The 26,042-nt window shown below is 38.5% G+C and overlaps 1 protein-coding gene across 5 annotated transcripts; it reads right to left on the bottom strand.

Annotated features, from left to right (window-relative positions):
* Nucleotides 1-36: 36 nt before the first annotated feature.
* On the bottom strand, nt 37-25,704 carry PSEN1 (presenilin 1). 5 transcript variants are annotated; one of them, XM_048305879.1, is made up of 13 exons: nt 25,652-25,667; nt 24,991-25,124; nt 22,880-23,023; nt 21,119-21,157; nt 18,003-18,259; nt 16,533-16,674; nt 12,847-12,914; nt 11,018-11,238; nt 9,096-9,194; nt 7,699-7,782; nt 6,687-6,860; nt 4,550-4,668; nt 37-4,233 (listed from the first exon to the last, which is right to left on the bottom strand). In XM_048305879.1, exons 3-13 carry the CDS (start codon nt 22,961-22,963, stop codon nt 4,078-4,080), a joined length of 1,443 nt encoding a protein of 480 aa, XP_048161836.1. In that variant the 5' UTR covers nt 22,964-23,023; nt 24,991-25,124; nt 25,652-25,667; the 3' UTR covers nt 37-4,077. The 5 variants fall into 5 exon arrangements, with proteins under 5 accessions (XP_048161836.1, XP_048161837.1, XP_048161838.1 ...); XM_048305880.1 differs by lacking the exon at nt 24,991-25,124 and having other exon boundaries at nt 25,652-25,704; XM_048305881.1 differs by lacking the exons at nt 21,119-21,157; nt 25,652-25,667.
* Nucleotides 25,705-26,042: the final 338 nt, after the last annotated feature.

Raw genomic sequence — 26,042 nt, 5'->3', positions numbered from 1 at the left:
ATGGCTTTAAAATAAAGTAGTAAAGACAAGATGAACCAGGATCCATGCAACTTTTATTTTAATAATTAGACAAACACAGGAAAATTTGCAATAATCTATCAAAACTGTATCTTATCAAGAACCAGAAAGGTGTTTAAAAAACATTCACATTCAATTCAGGTTATGTACAAACCAGTGTCTGTAAAAAAGAAAACAGCAAATGCTTTGAGTGTAGAAGAATTCCATTCTAGTTCATGTTTCAACATTTCCAATGACCAAGTTACCACTGAGATGCAATCACAGTGCAGACGTGTTCCACAATCTATTAAACTTGTTTCAACAGCATTGTCAAAAGTAATTATTTAAATAAAACATTTTGATAAGTTTTGTTGAACAGTACCATCCATCCAAAATTTACTTCTGCGTATTTACTCCTTGACTGTACTAATGGCAGAAGAGTTGTCATCTACAGGTCCAGAGTACATGAATCTATATCTCCATAGGTACAGATATATATCTATATATCCAAGAAGCACCAGTCTCCTATGCCTGAAATAGCCCATGTCTGCTTTGTACATTGAGATCAGCCATTTTTACTGGAGCACAGCCCTTGATTTTTTTGGCTCAAAGAAGTCATCATCTACCCATCCAGAACTACCCTGAATGTGTTGCAGTATCACATGCTTACACCTTCAGGACACAGCTCACACAGATGACATTTGAATTTGAGTGTGACCATAATAGCCATACACAGATACGACAGTATCCTAAGCCTTTGCTGTAAGACCACCTTCCAGGGATCTCTCTTTCTTTGCCCTGGATTAAATCCCCCAACAGACGGGGGGAAAAAAAAAAAGAAAAAAAAAAAAAAAGAGACAAATGGAAGTGCCTAGATTTTAGGAAAGTATGTAATTTGTTATTATGTTTTCATATTTATATATTGAATTGAAGCTTAGTCAAAGAAGACCTATTGATATAAGTTGAATGGGCAGAGAAAGCTACTGTGATAGCCAGTTTCAAAGTATGAACACTGAAACAGCCACACAACAGTTACCAGTCAATCTGCCTGAGCACAGAAGAGATGAATCTACTTTGGGTTACACAATAGTTCTTTCAGAGCTACAGTCTAATGTGCTGTCATTAACATACTCATTTAGTAATAATGGGAACTCTCTCAAAAACGCAGACTACTTATGAGAAATCTTTCAGTTACAACAATCTAACCAAGGTGAATCACGACCTCAAATTAGATGGGTGTTTCAAGACAAAGGAGAGAAAGTGACACAACCTTCACACTTGTGTAGTAACAACCCAAATGCAAACAAAAACTATTGGCAACTGAACCTTATTTGGACCTACTTTCTGAGATAATCCTTAGATGCAAGATATCATTTGAAATACAAGCTACTATGACTTGGCCTGAGAGGGCAAATTAGAAAATTTCATCTGGTTTTTGAAGGTGTACTTAAGACCTGGTAATAAGCAGTGTACTTTTAACATATAGTTGCCTATAAAAGCAAATTCCCTTCTGATTTTGAGATTCAAACAAAAACTTGAACAGTTTCTGTGAAAAACAGTTTCTCCATCACTGTAACTCTACACCAGCTCAGAAATTAAAACTTCAGAGTAACAGAAGCAGCTCTGGGAAGTGGAAGACTGACAATTTAGTGTTTGAAGGTTCTGAGCTCTTCCTTAGGTTGTACATCTAATGCCCATTCAGGTATGTGAAAAGGCTTTTGTACATTTATACAGATTCTAAAGCAAGTCTTAATGGAGCTAATGCTCCCCTGATACATATTGAAGCCAAAAAAGAAATAAGAGAGATGGCTTCTGCATTTAAGTAACAACCCTTAACTGAGAGCCAGCTCAGATACACAAATGCTAGCGATGCCAACTCTTAGCAAACCTGTTCTATACAATGGAACTATAGCTGGGATGCCCAATAAAACACATGGGGGAATTTTCTTAGATATAATGCTTAGGAAAGGGACAAGTTACAATGGTATATAAACAACTCAAAGTCTTGTTAAAAAAAAATCCAAACACAAAAACCAACCAAAAAATGACGACAAAAATCCCAAAAATCCCTCACCAATTAACCTGTTTTAAGTCAGACTTCATTGCAACAAAATATGGAACAGTAATTTAAGCTAGAAAACACAAACAAGTTTGACTTGAAAAGTCACTGTAAGCAATTTTGATATAGTTAGTTAATTAATGCTATCCACAATGAATCAGCCCACAAATGAGATGAATAAAAGTACTTTAGATGACACAAGACAATGTACGTTATGAAAATGTAAATGCTAACACTACAGTTAACAAGTCATACTCCAAAAGACATACATTACCAAGGACAATCAAAGAAAGCCTTTCTTGGTTTTAAAGCAGATTTATATATCACAGCCTTTTTTCTTTATTTGGGCAATGGTTGGTGAGCATCTCTGACGTTTCAGTCCTTTGAATCCATTAGGCACTGAAACAAAACCCCAGGAAAAAAAAGGTAAAAGGAGCTAGTGTCAGGATTTTGACAGCTGCTCTACTTGGAAAGGACTCCAGTATCAAGATGCAAGTGTAATAGAATGCCCATCCACTCCCCATGGCTCCCAAGAAAAAACATTACTTGTACACAGTAAGAATTTATGGCAAAACCAACTTCATCTCATCCATCTCATTTCCAAGCAATTATTCATAAATGAGTTCTTTCAAATGAAGAAGAAATCAGAGGTTAGCAGTTTTAATGTTCAAATAGATTCTTCTTCTTGTAAGAAATTCAAAATCTCCAATCTTCTTTTCAGTGATACTGAACTGTCCTTCATTTTGCCAATCACCAGTTCCTCATGAGAGGTAATTAAAGTGAAGAGGGTCACAAATTTTGCTCCTTGGTGACACTAAGCAATCTCTCACCTAACTTAAGTATCCTCACCAATAAAGACACTGCACAAAAAAAAATCCTTGCCAGCCTGAGGTGTTAGATGGCTGAGTGACCAATACTCAGGTCAACAGAACTCTGAACCATATTTTTCATGAGCAAGAATTTCAGTGATGCATTAGAAGAGCTCCTAATAGCACTTTGATCTCTAGATCTGGCAAGCTAAACTCCATCTGGGATTGCTGCAAACTCCTACTTATCTCGTAAGAATGCCAACAGAAGGAACATCCACCAGTGATGCAGTCCGTGCTGTGTTGTTAGTGACTATTTTCAAACGCAGGATTTGAAATGGTGTTCTAGCAAAACGATTTGCAAGAGCACAAAGAGTAAGTCCCGAAATTGCTTTTTCATGCAGTTTATTAACCTTTTAGAATGTAAGATCCAAATTAGGACCTTATGATCCTCTACTGCCAAATAATTCAGTCCAAGTCTAAGCAGCTACATAAACTGGAGCAGCTGCACAGAAGGTGCACTCCATGCTTGAGAATACGAAGTACTGAAACCGAGAAGAGGCTCTAGTTCCAGTGTGGAAAAAAAAACAAAGAAAAAGCTTTTAAATTTACTAAACCAAACACACTCAGGCACAGAGGCTATGAAGTCATGGAGCACTCTTAGAGTGACAGTACTTTCTCCCTTTGTCCAATTGCTATGAAGTCCTTTCCCGTTACACAGTTGGGACTCCACTGTCAAAAAATCATTGCTGAAGAAGTCCAGATTGGGCTTGCTCTCTTCAAGCGGTTACAGGGACAGGTTCCATGTGATTTGTCAGCTTCCTCTGTTAACATCAAGGAAGTCCTGAGCACCCTTAGTGCTGTGAAAACAATCAGCCTGTGATAAGAGATCACATTGCTGGTGGAAGCATTAGCAATTTTCACACAGGCGGTCCTTACCAGAGATATGCATACCAGATTACCTCTGATATAACAGCACCTGGCTTAGACTGGCCATCAGGAAGAAGCCACTTTTACACAGGAAAATTCATATGGTGCCCAGTGCAGCAGTTGTCTCAGGAAAAAAAGCAAACCAAAAACCACCATCGGAGGAAGGTGAAATGATTCAGGCTTGGAATCTTGAGTATTTAACTTCAGTCTCGCTTGAGAACTGAGGGAAAACCATTTTTCCTCCTCCCAGATTTGCTACAAATATCCATTCCAGCATCATGTCTGCTAGATATAAAATTGATGGAATGCTAGCTGGTCCATAAAGGGTTGCACCAAATTATCTGTAGCAAAGTAAAAAACTAGCCCAAAGGTTATGGAGATTGGAAGAGCTGGTAAGGCCTTCTTAAAGATGGCAAGAAGCAGAAGTGTAAGGCACAGACCCTGAGGGGAAGGAAAAAAAACAAAACACGAAAAACATAGGGAGAAATTAGGGAACTCTGACAAGCAAAAGATTATATTTTATATATATATATATATAAAATAAAAAAATATTAATTCTACAGGTTATGTTTTATGTCTTCCTAAACTAAAGACTTAAGTGACAGATGTACAGCCAATGAAAATCACAGCTAAGGTCCTCACCAGCTTTCAGTCTGGCCCCCCAATAAACAAAATCAAAGACAAAATGCAGCAGCTACAACTTTGTCCCTGATGAACATTTGAAATTATCCCTATTATAATTTTACATTGTACTCACAATTAATATGGCTACAAAACATGCTAAAGTTGTATTCCAGTCCCCACTTGCTGTTGCAGAGGCTTTGCCAACAAGGACACTGTAGAAAATGAAGTCTCCTAAACCGAGCTTTACTCCTCCTGCAAGGTGAACGTATGGCAGCATTAAGTATCAGTCTACTAATATTACACATCAGTAATTATCAAAGAATAATTACATTTACATTAACTATTAACAAAACTTGCTAAAAATAACATTTAATTTTCAAAATTAGTACCACTCCTGAATCAAGCAATAACCTCCTGTGAAACAAGATGGCTTAGAAATACTATACTACTCAATTAATTCACCCTTTAATTAGAATTTGCTTAAACTCCTATTTTCCTGGACATATATATGCAGTATATACAAACTGAGATATCTGTAATTTTATTTGTGGAGGGGCGTCCACTTTTGGGTGTCTTGTCATATTCAACAGAATACGGAAGAGCAATTCCTTTAAACTGGCTGAGGGAGGGGAAAAAATAAATTCCCTGCAGATGATATTTTCTTTGCCAGTTCGAAACCCATACATTGCAAAATATTCCACTGCCTTCCCAATTTTCCTACCAAATTCTTATGAAGGTGGTTCTTAAAAGCACTTGTGTTTAAGTACAGAGCATATCACAGATGCAAAAACTCAACATACTTAGTCCAAAATGTGAGGATTAGGAAAATTCATTATCTCTTATTTTTAAATAGTAATTACCATCTTAGTCACAAGTCTGGAAGCACAATACTCAGTTATTTCTGCAAGTACAGTAAGATTTTCTGAATGCCAGTTCACTTTCTGAGCTTTTAGTCCAAGATGTTAATTAAGAAAGGCCAACATCAGGTGACCAGCTGTTTTTATTTGGCCTATTGATTACTTTCCCACCTCACTACAGTCCAGCCCAACGTTCACTTTGGAGTTCCAAGAGGAACTAAGAACATCAAAACATAAGTGGATGCCTGGTTAATCATTGGGTGGGGAGGGGGAAAGGAAAAAGAAAATAAGGGAGAAAATGCATAAAAGAAAAAAGGCAACCCTACTCTCTTTCGACAGGCCTCCAATAAATGCCTAGAACAGTGTGTTCATTAAAAGCTCTTAAGCACTAAAACACCCTTTCAGTGCTGAAACAGACCTTGGATGCTCCAAACTTCTAGTAAACTAATGCTGGCTGACAAGTCTGACTGGATCATTACTACTCACTGCAAGAATACAGGAAGGAGAAAATTATTAGCCTGGCTAGACAAGAGTTTTAGTTAAAAAGTTAACTAACTAAAATAGCCACCTTGCTAAAATTTTTGAATCATAATGTTATTTTTTTACGCTTTGGAAATTAAAAACGATTTGCAGCATGCTGAATTTGGACTTACTGAGACAAAGTAAATTTTAAAACTGTTCTTAAAGTAGAAGTCTCTGTATTTTTAAACAGAGGAGCACCTGATAATCAGAGGAAGTAGCTGCAACTGCTAAAATATGGCAGTTTCACATGGGGAGAGCAGTTTATTAGACAGGCACACCCTAATTTATTTAGAGTTTTGCAAATTTAATAGCAGCTTAAACTCCAACTGGAAACCATGAGTCTGTTAAAACAGGTATCTGAATATTGATATCATACACTCTAAAAAGATACTTCACCTTAGCTAGATGCTGGAAAAAACTAAGCAAGCCCATTGCATTCTGCATTCATTCCAGTCTCCAATCAGGTTTTAAACATTGCTTCCTACCAAGTGGATTACAGTAGTTTAATCTTGAGGCAAAAACACCTGGTAGTGACTGCATTTACAGGGCCTAAAATCCAGAAGAGGTGATACACAGCAGAACACTGCATGAAAAAGACAAAGGCTAATGCAACTGACTGTGTAATGGTCTGAAAACAGATTGTGCAACAAAAGTTTTGAGTCTGTGTAACAAACTAAAGAACATTTTGGCCAGTATTACTCCTGCAACAAAACGAAATGCTACCAAAAAGCAACACCATTATTCCTATGATGCATATCAGTATTGATCTCGAGCAAGAGCATCTCTTCAGCTTGCTATTAGCTCACAGAATCCTGTCTCTGTGCACTCAGGATGCCTGACTGACTAGCTTCAGATTAAGTAAGCTTTTCAGACACAATAGTCCATACTCACGTTCTTCAGGGTCTTCACTTGTTTGAGAGTTACTGGGTAGAGCCTGAACAGCAGCACGTGATTCAGGTGTTGATTCAATGGGTCCTATTCTGTTGTCCCTTTGTTGCTGCCATTCCTGACTAAAGCCACCATCATCTGCTTCAGCATCTTCATTCTGGGTCTGGCTTGCCGGGGCTCAAAGGAAGAAAGGCATGTGCCAAAAACGTGCCTTCTAAAACTTAAAAGTCTCTCCACATACAAGATCATAGAAGAGCAAGACAAAAAGAGATATTCCCTAATACTTAGCAACATCTAACACTAGCAGACATCCTCGCAATCACAAGACATCCTCACTTAGGATTTTAATATTTACTTAAACAATCAGGAGTCAATGTACACTCTGCAGTCACAGCATCTACACGTTGCACTCAAGTCCTAATATTCAGGAGTACATCCACATGAAAGTGGAAGTTCTGTGGTGACCTAACAAAGATCACAATTTAAGGAATAAACTCTCATCTAATATTTAATTAGCTTCTTTAGTCAACATTGACAGCTTAATTTTTCAGTAAAATAGAAAACTTACTGAAAGTTACATATACATGGACGCTTTCCAGCGTGTTAAATTCAGAAACTGCACTCTGCTTTAGTAACACATATCAATAAACAAACGCCATGTTTTAAACACTGTCTGCATAGCCAAAAGGGCTAGGCATATTTCTGTCTGATACAAATATAAATGAGTTGGTATTATACTATATCATCCCAATTTGACAAGCAGTTGAACTCACTTAATAGCTTTATACTGAGAGTCATTTCAACACCAACATCCCAGATCCCAGAAACATGAATGCATGAATATTAACTGCACAATGAGCAAACATTTTTTCAAGTCTTGACAGATTCATCATTCTTAATTAGGCCTCTATGCTTTCACTCTTCTACAGCACCCAGGACTCTTAAAAAACTGAAAGACATGTATCCATAAAGATGTATTCCAATAAAGTGAAAGGTTTGTCGAAGCAAAACTTACCTTGTTTATTGTAGGTGGAGTTTTTGGATTTCCGTTGAGCTTCTGGATCTTCCTCAGCCATGTTCACAAGCCATATCATTGTTGCTATCAAAAAAATCCAAACCACAACAGCATAGCTAATTGTATCTTCAGATGTATGCAATTCTGAGATAGCGTTAGCATCAATCCATTATTTCTCATTTTTCATAGGGTTTTTTGATACAACTATCTTTTCCAACAGGCAATTTTACCCTCATTAAAGCACAGTAATATCTGGAACACAGCCAGTACCAACTACAACACATTTACAGAAACTGGTGAATAAAATTTTATTCCTACCAGATTTCAAAAAAAAAAAGGCAACAGCTGTTCCCAGACAAATTACTTCTACATATGAGGCTCGCTCTGAAAATCAACAATTTCTTTACTTATTTTCATTAATCAGTTCCTTTATCTGCAAGTAAAAAGGTCTCTTAACACTGTTACAGAGCTATGTCAATTCAGAGGCAGTATCTGTATCAAAGTTAATTGTTTTCTGCCTCCACCATCACAAAAAATTCTCCAGTCTGGAGGTAACCAAATGTTGTTACAAGTAAAAGGTGTGTTTTAATTCAAGGTCTCAATGTTAACCTCTCCTCTCACAAAAGAGTAACAGGCAGCTATGCCATGTTTTACTGATAATCGTGCAAGAGTGATAGATAAAGAGCCAGTGACGGATAAAGAAAGCCCTCCCCTTTCTCCACTGTAAGCTTTCCCTGAAGTGGCCGGTTTGCAGCACACTTCCTGCTTCCAAATACAGGCCTGTCTGGAGCACCAGTAGCATAATGACTTACGATTAGCCTCTTTTACTGTTATCCACATGACTACAACTAGCAACATGGAACTACAGAAACAGGGGAATTACGTACTAATTGATACACAGGTCACAACTGCAAGTTTAATTCAATAGGTTATTTTTCATAACTGCTTATCAAAAATCAAAAAAGAAGCTTATCAAAAAGGACAAGCTCTTGAGAAAACAGTCACACAAACCTTTTTCTAGCAATTTCTCACATTCCTTATACTAAGACACAGGTTATTTAAGGACTGAAAGCTGGAAAATATTTTCTGAAAACAAGTGCTCCCTTTGAACAGGCTTAATTCATAGCCTAAGGACATACTATTTTGTCCAAAACAAGGTCTGTTACCATTCTTCCTGTTTGTCTTTTGGAACACAACATGCTGGTTTTTATCTTGAAATGTCTCAGTCAGATGATGTTCCACATTTCTGAGTCAACAGTGAAACGAAAACTGAGGCCCAAGTGAACAGATCAAGCATTCCAGCTAAAAAGCATCTTATTAAAACCCAGAAAAATGAGAAAATTTCTTCAGATGAGTGGGTGACTGCAAGCTTGAAGAATTTAACAGAACGTACTTACAGGAGTAAATAAGTGCTGGAAAGAGAGTTTCATTTCTCTCTTGAGCTGTTTCAACTAGCATACGAAGAGGACCTTTAGGACACAGGACAGCAACCAAATCTGAAAGGAAGAGTGAACAGATCTTCCATCCCTGCAGACACAGTTAAGTTTTTTCTATAACACTTGGAGAGACTTGTAGCAAGAAAATGCATCCTGAACACAGACTTCAAAGACAGCCTTTGGCCACAATTCAGTATCCTACGGGAATGCTTTTTAAAATTCTCAGTTGTGCAACCTATTTTACATATCACTGTAATATGCCTACAAATTTTAAAACATAATATTCCTCACTTAAGATATTCTGTAACTACAAATGTATCTGTGCCTATATGTTGACCTGTGAATAATTCAAGAAAGCTACTCTCCAACTAACATCTTGGAAATACCCAAGCTTACTTTCTATTAGGAAAGCTTTCCTGTAACCTAAGTTTAACGCTAAAAGACAACAGGTGAGGCTTACTTAATTCCTATGAAGCAGGTATATCTGGGTAGAGAGCTCTAACACTGCTACTACTTTCACACTTGTCCACTCACCAGATGTCTTTAAATGAATTTGAATCTAACACTGAAAGGAACAGCTGACTTGTCAGGAGCTGTGTGTTGCTCAGAGGAGGCCTTCTGCACCTGAGCCAACTGCCCTGGCACCACTGCTGATTCCACTCAAAGAATTCTTGGTGTGGGGTCACAGGCTTTGAAAACTTATATCCCCTTCACTCAAAGCAACTACATCATGGTCTTGGAAGTTGATCTCAAGAGTAATTTTGTTCTGCTATCAGTGAATAAAGGCTGAACGCTCGGAGCACTCAAGATTTGTTCCAGTTGTATGAAGGGTGGAAATGGGGCATAGGGATGGGAAGATTTTCTTAATGTGCTTTGTGATCCATGAGCATACACACAAGGGACAATTTTCCTCCTCCTGAAGAAAGAGAACACTTAAGGAGTACACTGATGTATCAGAGCTAATCAAATCTTATTAACCCCTGCACTTATATCTGGACAGATTCTCAGTCGTTATCATGATCAGTGACTTTGAGAGTACACATTCAGCACACCTACACACTTCCAAAAAAATTCAACTTAAGAGCACACCTTCACTTAGCTGTAATGTTTTAATTGTGTCTAAGCAACTGAATTTTAGTCTTTTAGTCTGGAAATTAAATCAGTATTTAGGATACAGTGATCTTCTTACCAAGTGCTCAGTGCCCCCTAAAGCTTTATGGAAAAACTACATCTAGGTTTCTGTCAGCCATCATTCTGGAAAAGAGCAGTATGCAACAACTACAATGAATAAAAAAAAAAAAAAAAAAGCCAAGGAAACAGATCTCACAACTATATACTTCTAAATATAAAATGACTTTGAGCAACACAAACTGCTCGTAATCCTTCCTTCCTTCTTTCTCACTATATTACAGGCATGGATCAGATTTTTGAGCAATTCATAGGTTGGGCGGATCTATATTTGTATGGGACTGTACAGAAACAACAAGCTCCTAAATTCTGAATGTAAAAGAGTTTCCAAAGATTCTTGGGGAAAACGGGAAGCTGAAAGTTCTCCACCTTCACAAAAAAGATCAAAATGGGTCTCTCTCATCTCCTCCTCTCTTGAATTACTTCAGTTCTCCTCCCCGGAGAATCTAGAGAGTCCAGGAAACAAGAAGGAAGATGGGATCATACAGTAACACAAAGCCCTCAGCTGCAGGGAACTGATCTCAGTTTAGGATCATGATCTTATTTATGAAGTCTGTAATCACCTTATTTGCTGCTTTGGATGATACCCACACACACAATTTTTTTTTTAAGGTCTAGTCAGACAAGTGGAAAAGTCAGGGAATAAAAGAAATTCCACCACAGGACCTGTGACTGTGCCTTGCTCCCAGACTTACCATACACTGAAATGACAGCCAGGATAAGCCATGCAGTCCACTCAGGAAGATACTTAATGAACACCAAGGCCATGAGAGCACTTATCATAATGAGATATGCCTGCTGGAGCCGAAGAGGACCCTTCCAATGGATACAAATCATTCCCACAACACCAAAGTTCCAGATCATGAGTGCCACCGTAATGTAGTCCATGGCAACATTATATGTCTTAAAAACCTCGCTAAAAAAAAAGGAAAATAATATAGACTGCATTTGCTTGAAACAATGGAAACAAATAACAGATGAAAACATCAGAATATCTTTAAAAAAATTTCATATTCAAGGTACTGGCATAAATGTAAAATTCTTTCTCCAATTAGTACTTAACGATTCTTCACAATGGGATTAATTTTGCCAGTGTTTGCTTCACACCAACTCTTTTCCTATTCTGAAAATTTTCCTTAATGTTCTATTTCCTTCTTAATCAAAGCAAGGGAAAGGACATTACTGCCATAATCATTTTGATTATACTCAGAACTTTTAAAAATCAGGATAATCAGAACTTGTGAGGTTATAATGAATCTTTAAAGGCACACAAAGATCTCTCTCTACTTACATGCTGCCTGTGGAATGATTTGCTAACTTCAAAGAGAACACATTTATTCCATTATTCCACACACACACTGAAGTAAAAAGCTTTATTTTTGGATGAACCATGTCTCTGTCACACCAAATACTATGAACTAATTAAGACCCTCAATAAGTAAAACCAAAATAGACAAATGTCATCACCAAGTCACAGGTGATTTCCTGCTGACTCAGGGAAGAAATGGTTGTGATGGCTTTTTGCAGAATCTGCTGCTACCAACTCATCAGGCCACTAACAACCCTATCATTGGCATAATACTTTCCTCCAGGAAATTTGTCTTCTGCAGCTGTCAGTTGACCTTTGAGATGTACAGTGTTAACAGGATGTCCCTTACTGTCATCGTGTATAATTGGCCTACAAACTCCCTCACTCTCTGAGCCTCTGGCAAAAGGAAGCCAGCACTGCTGTGAGGCAGGAAGGACAGATAAAGGAATTGCCTTGTACTTCAAAAGCCATTGTTAGGGTTAGAGCAACTACTGACCACAAAAAGCATCACAGATCACTTTTAGCAAAAATCTGTGATTGAAGGGAAGACCACGTTCTCCTTCCAGACAACAAATTAAACAAGCTTCTTCAAAGAGAAGTGTTTGTCATCAACTGGCATAGAAACATACAGAGTATAATAATTTAATGGCATAACTCTAGTTACAAACCCTGAGGAGGCTGCTCATTTTAGACAACACTGAGTATTTTGGCTGAATTTTCTTGATGTCTGGACAAGGGCATGCTTCCAAATTTGAGAAGAAAAGCACTGATTATATTTTGGTGAGATAGTAGATTCTTTTCAGCTGACTCTTTTCCACAACTCCCATGCAAAGAGCCTATGCATATACAGCTAACAATCAAAGCCATGATGTAAATAACTGCCCTTGAGTCATATGTCAATGAAAAATTAAGTTAACAGAAGACATGCCAGCAGAACAAGCTCCTCTGTGCAAGATATGCTTATTCTGATAAGCAAGATGTGCTTATTCTGGTGATGCATGTGATGGACAGCTTCTGTACCTAATCAGATGCACTATAAACCCATAAATCACACTCTCTCTTACATGTACTCTATCAGCCTACATAAAACTAAAAATTTTATTGCAATAGCTTAATCACTATCATTCCTCTTAAGATTCAAGGCCTTGTTCTAAAATAAATACATACATAAAGTGATACATGTAAAATAGCATATTAATACTTTAGTTCACTTACCCCAGATAGATGAATGAGAAAAAGAAAAGCAGCAAAAGAGAAGAAATGATAAGCCAACCATGGATCACCTGGAGAAGAAGATAACAATGCAGATGTTCTTAGACTTATTTTAAATTTAGTATCTATTAAAAATGCTTCTAAGGTTATTTTTCCTTTTGTTTAAAGCAAGAAAATTATTTTAAAAAATCTCTCTCTTTGGTTGTTGCTACATTCATGTTTACTCCATGCACACTGGTGTATTTCACTTTACACTTAAGAATTTTAAGTGCTTTGTGGACTTTCAGTAGATGTTCTTTAGCTCTACTGAAAACAACCGCTTGAATATTTTTAGACCATTTTGATACCAGTGGCATTATAACATAGCAGAATCATGAATACAGATGGAAAACATGATTCACTTTTGTGCTGCTCTGATTTCAAATAATTTTCAGAATGCAGTTACAGAATTAAATGCTGGAACCCAGAAAAACCTTCAGTGCTTATCTGTTGAAATGCCATCAATGAATGACTATATAAGGATTTCTATATTCTCTATCAGCCATCTATAGACATAATCCCTAATTTTGATATGAGGGCAGACATACATGCCCAACAATTTAATAAAAAACCCTGTTGAGTGTTGTATTCAGCAGGGACACTTAAAGATTTACACCTGGAAATGACAAGCACTTAGACTTTATGCTGACAGAAGTGCACTCTTGTAGTACTTATCATGCAAAATGAAAAAACCCAAACTGAAGACCCCTTTAACTCCAGTAATCTCTTAACATCTCTTAACTGAGAATGAACATGTATTTGTCCAAGTCCCAGCAGAGAATCTCTTATACAAAACCTGACCCAGTATTGCAAGTACACAACCTGTCAGAAGCAATCATCAAGGAATCAAAGCTACATAAGGAATCCTGCTTTGTACAGACACACTCAGTGGAAAATTAACTGGCTAAATTAGCTATATACGTATACCAGATCAAAGTATTCAGAAACTGTTAAAAAACTGTTATCTCTTTGTCCTCTTCTTAAAGATGTGTAGTAAAATGCATCTTATGCTATAGTTCTTAGAATATTTAGCAAAAGTTAACTTAAAATTAAAGTCCATATGCAGACAGAGTAAAGGAATCACACTTACATGATGCAACCAGGACTTTCTGGCAAATTAAGAATCCAGCCATTACAATTAGTAATTTAGCACATTGAGTCTAATGCTAAATTTTTCATGGGCATTTTTAAAATTCTCAGCCATTTTTGAAACATTCATTCTCCTCCTTCACACTCTCTCAAAAGAGGTTCAAATTTAACTTTCAACCTAATAAAACCAGTAATTTAACTTCCTAATCTAAGAGATTGGCTTTTGCTAGTATGTTCTCAAAAAGACTTAAGAAATCCCCACATGTAATAAGCACGGTGCCTATAAAGATGCTGCAGGAAAACTGCCAAAGTATCTGTCTTGATACATCAAACTGCCACCACCCACAGAAAGTGGGAGAACAAACTGTTCCAAAGGTGAATATTGGTAGGTATCGACTGAAACAGAACCAAATTTTCCAACAACTTGTAAAGCTACTAAGTAGGGACCTAACAAGAGTAACTTTATTCCTCTGTAAAATTACTTGAAACTATTTTAAGAAAACAGCAAAGAAAGCTATCTCATGACTTCTACCTGTAGTTCTTCTATTTGTAATATAAGCTCTTAAACTCTTATCACTTAAAAAAATAAAGTGTATAGTAATGTTTCATCCTAAAAAATAGTAAATGCTAACAGTGTCAAACACCAAGGCCATAGACCAGCAAACTTCTACATACACCTTGCATAACTACTGTCAGCAGAACTAGAGGAGGCACTTTCAAGAGTTCACCTAAGATGGCATTTTACACACAGATGTTTACTTTATTCTCAGTATGTACCTCATTTACTATAGCATTTTCCAGATCACCAGTCTCTTTTCTTACAAGTGACTTTTCCAACGTACTTCTTGTAAGTTTTGCTTAGCAGGTTACCACAACAGGTTTTTTGCCTTCTCATTAAAGAATTTTCATTCTTCATTTAACAACAGCTTCAACACTAACTGATTACTGGTACAAGTTTCGCTTTACAACTTGAATAAAAATTAAGGATGGATTGCAGGATGCAGAGAATTAAAATGAGCTACAGCAGTCAGATTTTGGTTAGGCAGACTGAAACAATGAAGAATGCAGAGAATGATAAATTAAAAAGAAAAAGCTAATCAAATACAATCCGCTTCAAAGATGCTGTTTCTGGTTAAATTGAGGAGCTAGAATCAGGATCACGCTTAACATATCGTGCAGGACAACCACAGGAAACTAACAACAATGAAGCTGAAGTAGTATTTCCTTTCTTCAAAAGAGTTTTCAGATAAAAATCTTGTGAAGATAAGCAAATTATCGCTACTGGATGAAGACCTAATGTTCTTTCATGATAAATTTCATTCCCCGTAATCTAGACTACAATCTACATATAGAACTGCATGTAAAATAGAACTCAATGGACAGGTAGCTACAGTTCACAGCATTCTGATACATCAGCATAGAACTACTCTGTTAGGAGATCTAAAAATAAGTTAATTATTTAGTGTAATTAGCATAAAATATAACCACAGGACATTTCTGGTATCTAATAATTCTAATTTTTAGTAGAAAAAGTATTTTTGTAAGGAAAATGTGCTGTGCCTTAAAAGATCAAGAAGGAAACCAGAAATGTAAAATGCTTAGTAAAAACTAGGTGATGCCTTGAGCATCTGAGGAGAACCAACTGGCTACTAACGAATCCAGCTACAGTAGCACCATAGTTGTTTGGCTTCATTAGAATGAAAAGAACTGCCAGTTTAATAACACTTTGTCAGTTCAGATGTAACACCACACTATGATAAAAGTGAAGGTCCATTCTTTAAAAATCAGTATTCCACCATGTATGTCGAGTCAGGCAAAAATAATTTCTCCAGTCACTCCACAGATAATTTATAAAGGGATTTCACCCACAGACATGAAGACCAAAACCATTGTTCCCTCTTGAAAACAAAATGAAATGAAGCAAACCTCTGAATCCCACTACTTGTTTTACAACTGCGAAACAGATTAAAGGTTCTGGCTGCATACTGAGAAATTTTATTAGGCTAAGCCTTGTCAAATGATTATTAAGACCAAAACAAACAAGGAATTTTCATGGGCAACTCCTCCCATGCAGGTGACATTGCAATTAATTATGCTAAGCCTGGACTTGCTTAGATGACATCATTACATGACTGAAGCCTTCCACAAAGAGCCTTAGAGTCTCTGTGTTTGCCGTAAGAATACTGCCTGGTCTGTACAGCCATACATGCATGACACTGATAGGAGACGTCTGTACTGGGGACAGGGTGGGAGAGGGGAGCCCTCAAAGTACGACCAAGTCTGTCCTTTGTATTTCTTGACCACAGAAAGATTTCAGTGCATGAACATTTCAAAAGAATAGAAAGCAATGTCACCCTATTTCTAACTGACAGAACAGATAGCAGTAATAGCACTGGGCCTTTTGCCCTGCTTTGTGTCAAATGAACAGAAGCCACAAAATTGAAACAGTGAATTAAATCACCAATTCTGCTACTTTTGCTCACTCATCCTTGATAAGCCTTCATTTTGTTCCATTCTCTAAATAATCTGTACTAACAAATAAAGCTAGCAAAGCTACTCACCTTGTAGCATCTGTACTTGTAAAGCACAACCAGGAGGATGGTCATGACAATGATAACGCTGATCATGATGGCCGCATTAAGAATAGAATTCAGGGCTCTCTGTCCTACTGTCTCTGTCTCTTCTGTGAAAGGAGTGTAGATGCTACAAAAACAAAAAGTCAACTGAAATGACACTGAATGCACAGATGTTTCTGGTATGTGAGGCCAACATCAAACAAAAGTGCAGTAATCTTTTATTTCAGAGCTGTAGAAGCAACATCTATTTTCTACTAAGGCAAAACTTGAAAGGTGGCATAGTATCATACTAGGCAAATCTGAATTCCTTAGAAGACCTGCATTTCCTACATTCTTAGATTACTACTGTTACCTGCTTTGTAAAGCAGATAAAGCCTGCAACTGCCCGCTGTTCAATACGGCTACTCCCATGCCATGTTTCACTGCCACTCTCCCATGCCACCACTCGTGCTTGCCAGTGCAGCTGGAGTTTCACTTATGGATTCACCATGAAAGGCTCCCTGGTGATTTCAACAAAACAACATACAGGCTCAACTCACTCTTTCCTAAAGAAACACAACCTCCTGGGCCAACTACTTCACTGTGGGGTGGGAAGGCGAGGCAGGGAGAAAACACCATAAATAAAATCTCAAAAAAATAAAATTCTTTGATCAACAACTTCTAAAGTAAAGAACTTCATGTTTTATTGAAACAATTTATGACATGCTTGTATTATACAAACATTTCAAAGCCAAACACACTTTGAATCATTTTGTCTAAATGTTTTCACAGTGGAACATTTAGACTGACTTTTAAGGTCCATTCCAACTCCTTAACATTCTGTGATTCTATGGCTTGCTGCAGTTTCTGACAGGCTCAGTGTTCTTCCTTTGCTCTCTTTCTCTCAAATCAGCTTTCACTTGAATTGGGGTTTTTTTTTTTCAAAATTAATATTTTACCAAAATCTAAAAAAAAATCTACAGAGACATCTGCCAGGGAAGTTTCTATAACTTCACCAGAAGTGAACCTCTTGAAGTTATATTCCCCTTGCATTTTAATTTCTTTATCAAATAGCATGGGCAAACCAGAACATGGCATATATGTTATTTCATTTACACTAGTAGTTTTGCTACTTTTCCAAAATGCTTGTATTCTTGCATAGTACACATGAAATGGCTTTGGCTCACAACTGAGTTTATTTTATAAATACTACAGAGTATGATGAAGTATTAAAATGAGGACTAGGATTTGAATTAAGCAGTAACAACCAAGATATTATCCCACAAATGTCAACAGTACCCCAAAGAGAAGAGTCTGGTTTCTGGAAGGAAGAGAACAGAACTATCTTTGGACTGGAGAAGGAGAAAATGGAGGCAAGGGGAAGTTCACTGCTTGATTCAGACGCCAGCAGAAATGGCAGTTTAAAGAAATTTATCTAAGTCCACTAGAAAGATAGGGAAAAATATTGATACATACAGCTGTCCATCCTTGCGTGTATAAAAGCTGACAGACTTGATAGTTGCAACAACGACCACCATGCAAAGTGTGACAGGCACAAACAGCATAATCACATGTTTTGCCCCATATTTCAGTGTTAGCTCTTCATCTTCTTCTTCATCTTGCTCCACCACTCGCTGAATGTTGTTTTGTGGCTGCCCATTAGTCTCAGACTCGGCATTGTCATTTCTTCTGCGCTCACTATTATCATGGCGACGTCTTTCACTGTTGTCATTCTGCAATACATAAAAACCAGCTTCCTCAGCAACTCTCCACAATCATGTGCTGATACATTAAGCTTAAGATGACCCTGAGGAGGAAACATGTAAGATAGTATTTACTACCAAGAACACTTGCTACAGCAGGGATTTGAACAGTACTAATTAATTGCAACACAGTTATTAAAAGAATGGGAGCACAAGGTCACGTTAGAAACATTTACATTAAAAACACCAACAGTCAAAAGTAGGCTAGTTGCATCTAAGAGCCTGTGTCACCTTTCCTTTAAACAGAATTTCAAAAGGTGAATAAAGGCATCTTTTTCCCTTGGTTCAAACCACAGTTGGTAAAAAGATGCATGACAGTAGAACGCCTGTAACTTGACAAGAATTAACTGTATTGACCCTTAAGAATAATGCCAAACAGACATTTATGATCCCCTCTCCATGAAAACGGCAAGAAAATGTCTACTTCCTTTACTATGTTACTGCCACTACAGCACACTAAGTAGAATATATATTAAAATGGCCTTTCATGAGGTATTGTGTTCTCACATTTTTAGTAAGAATGACACAGAAATGGTGATGAAACTCAGGTAATTCTCAGTCTTTAGAGTGCTATTTGATCCCAAAGTTTTAGCGTGGTAAGTCAAGCACGCAGATTCTTTCTTCTTTCCCAAGGAACCTACAGCCACATCCTTTCACTGACATTGAAGGAATTCCACCACTCTTACCAATAAATATGGAAGAGCTTCCTGTCCTTCCTAATACTGAAACATGAAGGGCATAATACATGAAACATCAAGGGTATAATTCAAACACCAAGACAGTGGTAAACTTCCAATGGAAGCAAAAGCACAAACTGGGATCACCTACAAGTAAATGATCAGGCCTGCACTCCAAGCTCCTTGTGTCACAAATCTTTTGTACCCTCTTCAAGAAGCCCCAAGAGCAGGGAGCATTCACCTTTCATATGTTGTGTGCATATACAGAGGACACAATATGTGAGTGTTCTACGCTTTACCTGTTCTGGACTACAAAGAAACAAAACCATTATCAGGCACTCTAAACAAGCACTAAAATGTGACAGTTCATACAGAACACTAGTTTTTTTAGTGTGTTACCACGTCCAAAATCAGTGCTGTACTGTTCAAATTCTAGAGGTTTAATATAGGAGATAAAGAAATAATTTTGTAAGGAATCAAAAATCTTTATCTCATTTCTTCTGCACTGCTTCATGCTAAGTGAAGTAAGTTGACTAAGTGCACTAAAGCAGCATTAGATTAAAATGTACAACAAACTGAAGGAAGATACCTTTTGCAATACCTTTAAAATATCACTCAGTTTCCATAAAATTGATCTGGACATAAGACAGGGCACTGAAAATAACATAATTTGTTTTTCCTTAAGTATTTTTACTCAGGTAGTTTGTTTCCTTAAATGTGCAATGTTGAAGTCCAATTACCTGATCTCACTAGCATTTCCAAACATAACTGCTGACTTGTACCTCATTATTCACTGCAGTTTTTTAACAAATCAATAGCAATTTTAGAGATTCTTTCTACAGAATTTTCCCAGCCCCACCCTCAGAAAAGCGAAGACGTTAAGTACACACTCAGAAACTCAGTGGGGTTTTTAAAAGCACTTAAGTGATTAAGGAGCACAAGTCCTTGGACTTTAAACTGTAAATACTGACACTGCTAACACCCTGGTTGAAGCTTTACAACTTCCCCAACTCATGAAAAATTTGCTTTTACAAAGCAGTACAAAGTAACAATATGCACCAAATGCTCTGCCTATTTCTTCCCTTTTTTTGTGATATCCTCAGGAACAAGCTCAGCAGAGTTTCAAGATCTGTCTTCTAAGAAAATCTGTTTCATTTTACATTAAGGAAATGGAACGTAAGAGGAGAAACAAAACCCAAACTAAAATAGTCTAAATTAAACAATTAAACAAACATGGACACAACCAGATTTTTAGAGTTACAAGTTTTAACCTTAGTTTGAATTTAGTATCATTTACTTGAAATATGCCCTGAAAAAGATGGTGGGTTCAAAATTATTTCTTACTTAATGAAAGATTTATTATAAATCACTTGGCATCTTGCATAAAGTCCTCGCATACAATTATTGAAAGTCAGATAGAAATGGGAGTATGGGAGAATGCAAATAAAGAGATCATGTTTAATTAACCTGAAATGCTGGCTACAACTAAACCCATTTCTGTACAGATTACAGCAGAAATGTAACATTTTTCACTTGGATAGTAAAATACTTCATTTCTCTCAGTCTACAAGAGGACACCAATACACTTAACCATCTAAATAAACTACCTAAGATAATCATAAGTAACACTATAGCGGAGATGAACAGAGCCTTGGAACGCTGCACAAGCGGAGCAGACTGAGTATTAAAGTTTCTGCACACTTGCTGAATGCGTTGCTCTTTCTCTGCTGTAATAACAGTCTTGCACGAGGGAGCACTTACCCCATCTCTGGAACAGAAATATACGAAATAAATTAAAAATCTACAGCTTCACAGAGAAGACACAAAAACAGCTAAAGGAAAAGCCTGATCAACTAAGAACACCACTACAAAAACCTGTATTATCAAACAAAAAGAGAAAAACTGCAAAAATTAGACCTACATGTGTTATTTTATTCCCTTCACTAGTAAGGGACAAAGACACCAAAAAAGACCTTTACATACTAAAACACAGTGCATGAAAATCAGATCAGCATCAAGAGTTACATGAGTTATTCTCTAATTTGCAGTTAAAGCTAGAAAATAAGTTGTCCTTTCAGGCTACTAAAGTGTAGCTAAATGTGACATGCGCGTGCCCCACTGCTTAAAAGAACAAAGTGCACTTATATCCTACCTGATCAGTATTAAACAGAGCAGAGGCCATGGACTCTTGCTGAAGTGGAAGCAAAGGAACAGACTCTTCACTTTCCTCAGACATAGTTAAAAGTGAAAACTCTGAAGCTAAAAAGTCAGTAACACCTGTTGTAACACCGTAAGCAAATGTAAGTTATGAACTACGCGCTTTCAGGTGAATAAACAATATCAGAAGCAAATGATAGTGTTTTTTCCCCCTATCGGGAAAATAGTTAATAGCAAACCCAGACCAATGCTGCCCCTGAACCAAGAGATAAAGACCTAGCATATTTGATAAGAAGTTTTTAGTTATTAAATCCAGATTTATCCATCAGGAGCAGACCACCATTACTGACAGTGGGCATGGACTTAATCAGTTCTCACATACACCACTGATGTTAAAAGGTCATTATGCAGTGGCAGATACTGAAGACTGGGCTGAACTCTTTGTGTGTGACTACAAGAAGAGATGGCAAATTATAGCACTTAGTGATTTCACATGCTGACTGTTAGCCTCAGAAGCTAGTATACTTAAGCAGGAAAGGGCTTTAGTAGATATGTACAAAAACAAAGTAGATGTGTAAAGGGGAGAAACATCATTACAACTTAGTATCAAAACTACAGTTACTTAATCATGGAAAGGAAAAGCGTAAGTGGCAATTATTCATCAGTACAGTCTGTTAGTGAGAAGAAAATAGAACCCCTTGCTGGTAAGGAGCATCACCAAGTTATATGTAAGGATGGTGAGCCCACAGTTTATCGCTGAGCTCTGCCTTTTTAATCTGGCAGAAGTGTTCAATAAAAATTAATCTCTCACCTGTCCAAGAGGAAAATAAACCTTTTTCATTCCCTCTGAAGTAAAAGGAGAAAGGATGCAGTAGGAAAGTTCCCACTTTTCTGTTTTAATTTTTCAAATGTTCTATATTTTTACTGATATAGCATGATGCTTATCTGAGGACTTTTCAAAATTCTATTTAAACTGCTCAATTGTATAGAAGAGTTGAAGCAGGAATCACAACATTCTCTTGAATTACTGCCACAGACATGGCTACAAGTGGACCAGCCTCACAAGAGCATTTCTGTCACAAGGAAACCTGATATTCAAGAGCTGTAGCAGGAACAAAGAACAGTGTGCCAAGTCTAAGAGCCTGAGCACCACACCCAAGTAGATCATCTAAACCTGATTTTACCAAAATACGTATAGTACAATGGTATAATTTTAGCAACAAGTATGCACTTAGGTCTTTCAAAGCACGTACATAAAATTTCATGTTTTGAGTTCCTCCTCCCCCAAAACCTCAAGAACCATGCGAGCACCTTGAGAATTATTCACAAGACCAGACAGAGCTGTTCTTCCTGCAGAGGAACAGTCCTCCAGCAATAGCAATAACAAAACCCAGGCTTCAAGCTCTACCTAGACTAAAATTAATTCTGTGACTGAGAAACCTGTGAACCAAGCAAACCACAGCCAGGCTAGATCAAGAGAGCTCACTAAATCCTGTAAATGTCAGTGTTTGATACCAGTGTTCTACCCCATTCTTTTTTTTTTTTCCTCCTTGATGGCTTGGTCACTCCAACACCTCTTTAAACTGGGGAAGTCTTATCTGTACATAAAAATTAGTTTCGAACATCAGATAGTTTTGCAGCATATTTCTTTTGGCACTGCTTATCACCACAACAGTTCAGAAAGATAAAATTAATCCCAACAAACTATTCATCCCCATTTAACTGCTACCAGGTAGTAAAATTGTTTGTTACATACGGTGTTGCTGAGGTGGGTATCAGGGAAGTTTTCTGTCAGCTGCCCATGCTGAAACTGGGGTAAATGCGCAGACAGCTCTGTCATTGGGACAGTCCTCTGGGAATCACTTATTTCCACTCCAAATGGACTTTTCCTCTTGGGATGCTGAAAGGAAAGAGATGTGTAAAAAGCCTTTGTTCTTAACACGACCAGGTTCTCCCTCCCCTCCCTACTCCAATCTCTGGAGTTCACATAGACCAAAGACAACCATTTTGTATCTAACCATGATACCAGACTGTATCACATCTACTAAGAGGTAATAATAGGGATTTTCCAGCACAAAAATAAGAGCCTCTTAAGTGTTATCAAATTAGTTCATCAGCTACAGAAGTCAGACAGCAACAAAACTAATAATTCAAGCAGTTCTCCATTTCTTTTTGTGCAATAAATGAGAAGCATTCCACACTTGCTCAGAGCGAAACTTCCATGATTTTATCTCATCAGAGCACAATGGTTCCAGGTTGTTCAGTTTTGGATTGCTGATAAATTTAACAGTCATTTTCAAGGATGACTGAGTTACACTTGATTATTTAAAATCCAGACATATCCTTAACACTGTGACGCTGCAAGAGTATCACAGAGTACCTAAGTGCTACACAAGACAGTATTTCAGCTGAGCCTCAAGAACTAACATGCATTCAGTTCCCCGTGTGTACCAGCTACATATACATAAACATGCCACGTGTAACAGCTTTGTATGTTCTTCCATAAGAAATTCAGATAACAAAATTGTCCTACACTAACTGCGTGAACATGCTCCATAACAAGAGGGGATAAAGCAAGATAGGGGTAAGAGGAAGTTTGACTGACCTAACTAAATATCAGGAAAGAACCCCATAATTTTAAAAGACAATGAGCAGGCCTAGATAAATAATAGGCTTGGTTACACAAAACATATATAATGAATACACCTCAAGGGTGGAGTGCCAGTCCATCCCAAATGGCTCTTACTCCTACCTTGTGCCAACTCCAGCACTCATCAGTCCCCCTTACAGTAAATTTTACTCACTAAAATGGAAGAAAACAAATCCAGGAAAACAATAATATTTTTCTGCTGTTTTAGTATACTCAGCGAATGTACTGAGGGATCAGTACGGAGGACATCACCAAACAAAGCCTCTCACTTTTGGCAGCAGCAAGACACAACTGTTGCAAGAGAGTATCTTACTTAGAGAGATAAGCCTATTTTCATAAATAGAACAGAAGCTGTTTCTCTATTTACAAATAAATATGTATCGAACAAGACTAGGGCACAGTGCTTACTAACTTCAGCAGCTAACTTAGTGAAGCTCACACTGAAGAGCCAATAGGAAGCAACACCAATTTAACAAGTCTAGTGGGAGCATACAAACTGTTTGGAAAAAGAAAGTGAATGTAATATTCACTACAATAGCTCCCTTCCACTTTTGCTACTAAAAATAAGGCACATCTAATTTAAAATATAATTTAAATGTAAGATTAGATGAAAATAAATATGAATTACATTGCTCTTTCTTTTAAAATTTTACTCTAATTCTTTGGTTGGGCTACAGAATAAAACCAATGATGTTTCAAGGCTGCTATTGGTAGAAATTCTCAGTGGCAGGGCAACCACAATGGAAAAAGCTGAGAATTTTCATCCAGATGTGGGCTATCAGAACGAGATTTTTCACATAGCAGCATGTCAAAATTCTAATTAAACTACTGGAGAGAAAACCAAAATGAAACACCAATCACAAAATCCTACTTTACAGACTGGTAAAGAAAACCACCAGAAACTCACCAAACAAAAAACCTTCAGCTACTGAGGAGCAGAGAGAACCAGAAGACAGGAAAGAGTAACTGAGGGAAGAGTTACTCCAAAGTTTGAATGACAGACCTCAAAATTTATGATTTGTTAAAACAGTTTCTTTTGAAATTCAAGAGCTCAGAAAATGGATTCAGGACATCTTCCCAAACAACTTTATTTAATATTTCTAAATAAATGAAATTTGTATTTGAATCATAACTATGAATGAATGAAATCTATAAATGAACTGCGCATAAATGGACATAAACTAAAACTTTGCTTGTTTTACCTGAAAAGGACTCACCAAGACATTTTTTTCTAATGAAGCTGTTAATGTTAAAATAGCCTGTCTAAAAAAGTTCCTCCTTGCTTCCTTTGGCTTTCCTAGGTCAGAACAACGGGAGTTACAACTGTCGCTGTCATGCGCTTACATTTAGCCTAATAAACAGAGGTGACACGCAAGTAAGCTCCTTGCAGGAGAGAAAGCAAAGCAAGTATCGATCAGACAAACGCGGCGCGGTTAACCCCTGCCTTCTCCCTCAAGTGAACAGCAAGAAGCAGCTGCCACCGCTTTGGGGGCACCCCCGCCGCCCCGCGGAGCCCGCCCTCAGCCCTACCCCGGCCCGGAGCAGCCTCGTCGCAGCCGAGGCACGGGGGTCCCAGCCCCTGCGAGGCCTCCGCAGTGCTGGGGTTGCGGGTGAGGCCCCGGCCCGACCCCACTCGGTGTCACCAGCTGCCCAGGCCCAGCGCAGCCACACCGAAGCCAGCCCCGGTCTGAGCAGTGGGCGAGCGGCAGGGACCCTCCCGGCCCGTGGGCGTGTGCCGCAGGGCTCGCCCAAACACCGGGCCCGGCCCGCCCCCAGTGGCGCAGCGCGCCCGGCCCCCCCCCCCCCCCCCCCCCCCCCCCCCCCGCGCCCTCGCCCGCCCCGCCGGGGCTGCGCCGGCGTCCCCGCCGACAGACGGACCTGCCCGGCGCCCCTTGCCCGCGCTCCGCCGCCGGCTCCTCGCCGCCCGCAGCCCGGCCCCGCTCGCTTCCGGCCCGCGCCCCGCCCTCGGCCGCCAGCTCACTTCCGACGGGCGATGCGGAGCGTCCCGGCCCGGGGCAGCCGCCGCACCGCACCCCTGCACCGGCTGGGGGCGGGACCTGCGGCCGGCCCCGGCAACCCCGGCGCGCAGGGGGCACGAGGAAGTGCCTCGGAAGGAACACGCCGAAAGCTCTGCCGTCAGCAAGTGCCTGAAACCAAAACGCGTGAGTGGGAAGTTTCAGCACTCGCTGAAACTCCAGCAACGAGGAATCGCGAAAAGGAAATCTAGCTTGACCTTTTTAACCTAGTACCAGATAAAGAGAGAGGTATT

Source organism: Corvus hawaiiensis, chromosome 6 (genome assembly GCF_020740725.1).
Source record: "Corvus hawaiiensis isolate bCorHaw1 chromosome 6, bCorHaw1.pri.cur, whole genome shotgun sequence".
Taxonomy (NCBI): Eukaryota; Metazoa; Chordata; class Aves; order Passeriformes; family Corvidae; genus Corvus; species Corvus hawaiiensis.
This window is presented reverse-complemented; position numbering and strand designations above follow the sequence as displayed.